The sequence below is a fragment of the Cynoglossus semilaevis genome, chromosome 12 (genome assembly GCF_000523025.1).
Source record: "Cynoglossus semilaevis isolate Cse_v1.0 chromosome 12, Cse_v1.0, whole genome shotgun sequence".
NCBI classification, from domain to species: Eukaryota; Metazoa; Chordata; class Actinopteri; order Pleuronectiformes; family Cynoglossidae; genus Cynoglossus; species Cynoglossus semilaevis.
In genome coordinates this window covers 5,709,457-5,716,472 of record NC_024318.1, presented here as the reverse complement: position 1 = coordinate 5,716,472, position 7,016 = coordinate 5,709,457, and the positions used below count along the sequence as shown (strand labels likewise).

The 7,016-nt window shown below is 40.3% G+C and overlaps 1 protein-coding gene and 1 long non-coding RNA gene across 3 annotated transcripts; one reads left to right on the top strand and one right to left on the bottom strand.

Moving 5' to 3' along the window:
* The first annotated feature begins 1,357 nt into the window (after positions 1-1,357).
* ankrd1a (ankyrin repeat domain 1a (cardiac muscle)) lies at positions 1,358-6,840 on the top strand. The gene is made up of 9 exons (XM_008321694.3): positions 1,358-2,075; positions 2,812-2,997; positions 3,443-3,571; positions 3,663-3,770; positions 3,913-4,011; positions 4,096-4,194; positions 4,437-4,535; positions 4,682-4,780; positions 5,345-6,840. Exons 1-9 carry the CDS (start codon positions 1,962-1,964, stop codon positions 5,444-5,446), a joined length of 1,035 nt encoding a protein of 344 aa, XP_008319916.1. The 5' UTR covers positions 1,358-1,961; the 3' UTR covers positions 5,447-6,840.
* On the bottom strand, positions 3,783-4,754 carry LOC112487871 (uncharacterized). Of its 2 annotated transcripts, none has more exons than XR_003051368.1 (4): positions 4,666-4,754; positions 4,367-4,512; positions 4,079-4,158; positions 3,783-3,975 (listed from the first exon to the last, which is right to left on the bottom strand). It is a non-coding gene; the product is annotated as an uncharacterized LOC112487871 (long non-coding RNA). The 2 variants fall into 2 exon arrangements; XR_003051369.1 differs by having other exon boundaries at positions 4,659-4,739.
* Positions 6,841-7,016: the final 176 nt, after the last annotated feature.

The window sequence follows — 7,016 nt, the reverse complement described above, 5'->3', positions numbered from 1 at the left end:
TGTAAGTAAACTGAAACTAGAATTATATTTATTTTATTCCATTACATATACTTTTTGAGACAGTTTTGTTTGATGGTGTTCTGTCAGATTTTTCTAATATCAAATATGTACTGTGGTTCAAAAAACGTTGGGAAGCATTGAGCTAGTCTAGTCACGAGAAAGATGCCAACGTACATGCTGAATTAGCAGCGTTAATTACCTGAGCCACTGTTTATAAAAAAAAAATATCTTAACAGCTTTAAGGCAATGTTAGTCATTACACACTAATACCAAAAACGAACACAGCAGCTTGGATACGGTAGCACAGACAGGGCTGGAGTTTAGGATCAGGTTTTCTAACAGCAGCATAAAAATGTTAACTGGACAAGCTAGTGAATTAGCTTTATGGCTGCTGCTCCACTTCCTCTCTTCACATAAACAGTTCTCGTCCTCAACTGGTTCTCAAATATAGACACTTACTTTGGTCTCAGTCCAAAAACAGTTCTTCATGTTGTCTACATCTGTTGCAAGGTCAGTGTCACAAATAGCCCACAGCTATGAATTATTTCTTTTAGGAGCTGACAGCTCATTGGACCAATGGCATCTCAGTTTTAATGTAAACACAGATTCTATATCTCAGTGATGCAGGTTGGTTTATGACTCAAGAGTCCAAGAAACAAATTATCAGTCAAACTGACGGTTATTCAACATTTAAGTTTAAATTTAACATGAAAGAATGAATCCACACCAGTCCAGCTGTTTTAGAGGCTAGGTCATGGTCATGCTAATTAGTAGCTAACAGAATGCAACCATTTAGACACAGTTTACAACCAGGTTTGAAACCAAACGAGCTACATTTCTAGCTGCGCTCTGTTCAAATCTTCCATCTTACATTTAAAAATACCAACTCACCCACACTGACCTAAACTGTTGACACACTAAATGCATTAGCATTGAACCCAGCCGCTACCCCTCATTCTCTGGCCATTAACTGTTAAACAGTGTGGTCATCCAGCTGGTGACATCACTTCCTGTCATCGGTGTTTGAGCAGCACCTGCTGTGGCCTGTGCCGTTTGGACAGGTTTACCAGCAGGACGTGACTCACCTTACATGATTACATTCTGACACTGGCGGCCACCGACTCCACCCCCTGTCAGTCAGTCCGTCAGCCGGCCGCCACAGCTAGGAATCATGTCGACCTTTGACCTTGACATCTGACTGAAAGCACTACTATTTATTCCTCAAGCAGGATGAACCTGTCTCCTCAGTGATGTCACCACATTCCTGCCGCCAAATAAGTGACACGATGAGATGCCGACTGACGGCGTCTGTCTCGGAAAAGATGTTCTGCTCTGTATGACAAATAAAAACATAAACGACAATTTGTTTAAAAATTAGTCATTTACCTAAATGTAAAAAAACAAATAAATATAACAGATATTAAATATCTTCCCAGTCACGGGGGGAACATATTCGTGTGATAAAATAAGCTTTCTAGCCTAAGAAGAAAAAAAAGTAAAAAACATTTTGTAACACATACATACAGAGGATATTGCTGTACGTTTTTAGCCGTCCTTCACGCCCTCCGATGCCTCTTAAAGATGTTATTATATACATAAATAATACAATAACTATTGCGTCTCTACTTTGTGGTTTTCCGCCAAGCGAGGGTGAAAGACCAGGGGCCACTGTGTTGTTTACTTTAAACTGACCACAGGTAGGAATATGAACTGGTAACCTGCTCAGTGTTTCTCATATTCAAGACATCAGAACTGACATCGTGACACATCTTTCCTCTTTGGGATCTCTGAAGGCTGACAGGGACACCAGCGTTTGAGAGCCGGCAGCCGTGGCGGTGGGTGGGTCAGAGGGTGAGAGGGTGATGATGTTTGCAGCAGTGAGCGTGCCACATGAGCACATGAGGGCAGTAATGTGATACGAGGCGAGCAACAGCAGCTATAAAAGAGACAGAGGAGCCAGGATGTCCATCAGAGCTGGACATCAGTGGACTTTAGAGGAGCTGCACTCAGTCGCCGTCACATCTTTCACCTCAGAGATTCACCTCAGGATGGGACTGCACAGCGTCGAGGAGCTGGTCAGTGTCCTGAACTACAGACAGAGAACATATATTAATTATTTGTCTGTGATTTTTCTAACAACATGATTTCAAATGACAAAGATGTTTCTTTCTGTAAAATGGCTAAAATTTACTTTACACTGTATTAGGTACAAACATTATATTCCATGTTTACTAATTTCATTGAAAACCTTATCCATTGGTTTTAGTGGTTACTGGACAGAAACAGGTCTTTGGTAAATGTATGCTGTTAGATTATAAAAATTAATTTAAAAAAATTAAGTAAAAATAGCATTAATGTTTTGGTGGAACTATTATTTGAAGATTAAATTAGATTTATCATCTCCCAGTTGAGACGAAATTTGAAATGTTTTTAAATTTTATTTTATTTAAAAAAAACAAAACATGGTCACAGGTCAATAGTGACAACTGGGAGAGAGAAAGATGTTGCTGTCACCTTGTTGCCCCTCGCAAAAGATGTATTGCTTTATATTTGCAAATCAACAATTTAGATTAATAGTGAAAGACTGCCTTAAAAACCTATAATTATGGGTAAAAAAATTACTATATAGAAATAGAAAAATTAGCATATGCTTAAGACGTCACATTATCAATTGAATATGCTTCATTAAATTGAGTAAGTATTTTCTAAACTCTTTGTGTGTTCTGGTTGTGTCTTTACGGTGACATTAATCAAAAAGATTTAAAGTGTTTCCACGTTATGTTGCAAGTTTGACATTTAAAAACTTTACAGGTGACCGGTAAAAGGTCGGAGGGTAAAGAATCGGCTGATTTCCAGGGCGGGGAGTACGAGGCAGCTGTCAATCAAGAGAAACGCGATGACTGCCGCTCACACGTTGGACAGGGAGTGGGTGGAGGTTTGTCTGAGGAGAGCGACAGTGGCGGAGAGCAGGAGGAAGTCAGCGTTGCAGCCCTCAATGTAAGGAAGTCAACCTGGGGTCAAAGGTCATGGAGATGCTGAAGCGCCTCTTTATGCCTAATTACGTTATTGTTGAAATGATGACGATAACCCAGATGTAGGGTATGTCAAACATGTAGCAGTATTTCCTACCTAACACTAGAGGGCAGTATTGTCATTACAACTGCAGTTAATTTCGCATGGCTTTTAATAGATTTCTTTCTTGACAAGGATCGATGTATAAAACATTTGTCGCGGCCAGACCACTTTCCATTGTCATTTGGATTATGCAGCCATCTAGTGGGCATTTAAGCAATGCAGATACTCTTTAGAATTTATACACATATTTAAAGTTATTTAAAAACTACACCACACTACACTGAATAAATGAGATTATTATATATAATAATAATTAATAGAATATGTATATATGTGTGTGTGTATATTTCTGGCTCCACCCACTCAGACAGATAAGTGTGGACGCCTGAGGCTGGAGACAGTGGACGACCTGTTCAACATCCTGCAGCTGAGGAAGAGGAGGAGACAGAGGAAGAGTCCAGTTCCAAAAAAGAAAGATCAGGAAGAACAGCCACTGGTAATGTCTTCATGTTTATCATCATCATCCTCCTCCTCCTCCTCCTCATCATCACTCTATTGCCATAACTTCTAAAACTCCTCTCTTCCAGCCAGAGACCGTGGATGAGAATATGTTTCTGACCGCAGCCATGGAGAACAAGCTGCCTTTGGTGGAGAAGTACTTGAGAGAAGGAGGAAACCCCAATGTTGCTGACCATGTGAGTGTGACATTATGGCAGCCAAGGTCGTGACAGTGCCCCCTGCAGTCTGAACCAGCTTGAAACAGACGTGTGCCCTCAGAAAATACTTTGATTGATTTCAAATGTACTCATCTGCTTTTGTTCTTATTTGTAATCCCAGTTCCAGAGAAATGCTCTACACAAAGCTTCCTTCAAAGGACACACAGACGTCATGAAATGTCTCCTGGAGGCCGGAGCCCACATTGAGAGAAAGGACAAGGTGTGAGAAGAGGGGACGATGAACAAAGAACAAAGAAATCATAATGTCACACATACACATCACTAACATATTTGTGTGTTTTAGCTGGATGCCACAGCTGTCCACTGGGCCTGCAGGGGGGGCAATGTAGCAGCTTTGCAGCTCCTCCTAAATGAGGGGGCAAAGGTCATGTCAAGAGATAAGGTAGGTGACACCTGCAGTGACACTGTTATAATAAGAGTTATTTTCAATAAATCTTTGGCAACATTTGTCCTCATATCCTCTACATTTATTACTTGCTGGCTAGTTTGTAATTGACCCTATCTCTTCTTTCCTCCCTTTGTTGCCTAACGTTTTCACCTCATCTTGTCCTTACCTCCACTTTCCTCTCGTGTCCTGCCCCCTCTCCTATGTTTTCCTCCTCCTTCCCGTTTTCTACACCTCAGCTCCTCAGCACACCCCTCCACGTCGCAGTGAGGACCGGACACTGTGAATGTGCCGAGCAGCTGATTCACTGTGGAGCTGACGTCAACGCCAAAGACAGAGTGAGAACAGCAATCAAAACAGAAAGACATTTTATATCTGACAATATTCAACAGGACTCGATGTGAAGCAACACAAAATGATCACATGGTACATGTTCTAACTGATCTGCCCCCCCAATTCACAGTCTACCTGTCTTGTTCCTCAGGACGGAGACACGCCGATGCACGACGCTGTAAGAATCAACAGGTTCAAGATGATCAAGCTGCTGATAATGTACGGAGCCAGTCTGAACACGAAGAACAGCGTAAGTGACGATGAAGGCTCCACACAGCCCTGTCACAGGAAGAACAGCGTAAGTGACGATGAAGGCGCCACACAGCCCTGTTATATATTTATATAAATAGACCAGCATATTATATAAAGAATGGTTTCTATCCTACTTTAGTCTATTTTAAAACAGCTGTTGATTATTTAAGGTCCAGTCCAGAGTCTTGTCAGCTGACCTTTACTGGTCCATTTAACCCCCTCAGGTCTGGACTCCATTCCAAACAGTTTTTTTAATTGTATGCTTAATCTCATTGTCATTATGAAAATACAGTGTTCTGCTTGGTCTTTTAATTTCTAACAGACTAAAGAACATCTGGACTGCTACCTGCAGCTGTAAATAAAACACTAAATAAGAAACTAAAAATGTAAAAAAGTTATGGAGAATATGCATCAAATTATTATTATTTCAAGTTGCTCAATTAAAGATGAAAAACCTTGTGTAGACATTCTATATTACAGTACATTATAGCTTCAAACCACATTATAATAATTTCCTTTATTATAATTACCACATTGTTTTTCCCCATGTCTTCCCCCGTAGGATGGGAAAACTCCAATGGAGACTCTGTACTCGTGGCAGAATGGAGCGAAGAGCCTGCTGTCCAACTCTGATGAGAAGAAAGCACACACATACTTGTCATGAACGACAGTCGACACAATGTCATCAGTGGAAAAGAAAAAACAAATCTTTTCCTCACTGAGTCTTCTCTTAACACATCCTCATTCAGGGAGAGCGTAGGTGTGAAGAGTTCCTCCTCTTCATCACATGTCGACTGACAGATACCGACCCCGCCGCCTCAGGTGACATTTGTGGTGAACTTATCTCAGGTTGAGGGTTTTTAAACGTATTTCTGAAACCTTATGATCAATAATGTGAACTCGGTGTTGTTGGTAATGTGATTTTACTGATCGCCACAGATTGCAGGGCAATGTTTGGGCTGATGACACGAAGAGGTTTTTTTTTCTTCTTTAATGTATAATCTAAAGCTGAGTTGAAGTCAGCAAAGGTGCATCGAGAAGGTGACTTGTTTATTTATTTATTTATTTATTCCTGGCTGCTGACAGCCATCGACCCACTGGTTTGATTGATTTGCATCACCACACTTCACTTAATAACTGAGTGATCTGTTGTGTAGTTGAGTTAAACTTTTGTTAATGTGTTTGTCAGCTGTGTGAAAACGACTCCAGGACAGTGGGAAACCTGTGTTTAAGACAGAGTTCAGACACTGGGGAAAATGATTGGCACCACCTAGTGAAGGTCTTATATATAAGACATAAAATGAACATCAGCTCAAGCTGTCATGTGTTCCGTAATTTGTTCCCTCCAATAACCAGGTAGTAAAGAATTTACTCTCACAAAGATAAAATTAGTGATTTTTAGCTCGCTAAAAAAAAAAAAAGTTTTTTTAAAACTTCCTACTTCTTTGAGTCTTTTTTTCCCCTGTGGACATGACAAACATATTTTCTCAAGACCTGGTCTTGTTATTGTATGATTTGAAGCCTTTTGAGGCTGAGAAATGTGACGGCACGAAGTAGGTGATTGAATCGGATTATCCCTCATACATGAGAGGAGAGAAAGTGTTGAAATCACAGCTGGTTCAGAGAAATGTCTGAAGAAAGTGTGTGGAATTAACCAGATTTGTATGTATTGTCAAATATGTTTATGATTGTTGGCTTGTATTAATGGAGTGACTCAATAAACCAGATTTTGTGACTAATTCTAGAAATAAAGTCCAGAAATAAACTCTTTGACTTTCTGGTGTTGGCACAAAGCTGCAGAACCAAGAGACAAGACAAGAGCAAGAGACCCTAATGAAGAGTGGAACAGAAGGGCAGGAAATGTTGTCATAGCTCTGCATAGTCCCAGCAGACCATGGACTATTACTTTAAATTAAATGGATAATTTTCTTAGCAGACGCTCACTTTAGCTTCTTAGCCTCTGGAACTAGTTTCATGAATAATGAACCTGTGTTCCTGTTTATAATTGATGCACAGTACTTTCTCAGTGTTGGACACACCCTGAACAGTTCACCGGACACTCCCACATCCCCACATTTTTGTCAATTTCAAACATGACCGTGGGAAAACATGCAGGTTAAAAGATTTTCTACAAGTGAAAGTTCACAAAGTCCTGATTATCTTCCAAAAGATTTACACTTAACTTCACACTACATGTTTGGCCTTGATCTAAACTCTCTTTTATTTTTGTAGAC

What these genes read in the sequence shown, in the direction of transcription:
- ankrd1a (XM_008321694.3), top strand. Translation starts at nt 1,962, where the DNA reads ATGTCCATCAGAGCTGGACATCAGTGGACTTTAGAGGAGCTGCACTCA. An exon ending in ACCCCAATGTTGCTGACCAT is followed by an intron (nt 3,771 to 3,912) that starts GTGAGTGTGACA and finishes TTGTAATCCCAG; the next exon opens with TTCCAGAGAAATGCTCTACA. An exon ending in ACGTCAACGCCAAAGACAGA is followed by an intron (nt 4,536 to 4,681) that starts GTGAGAACAGCA and finishes CTTGTTCCTCAG; the next exon opens with GACGGAGACACGCCGATGCA.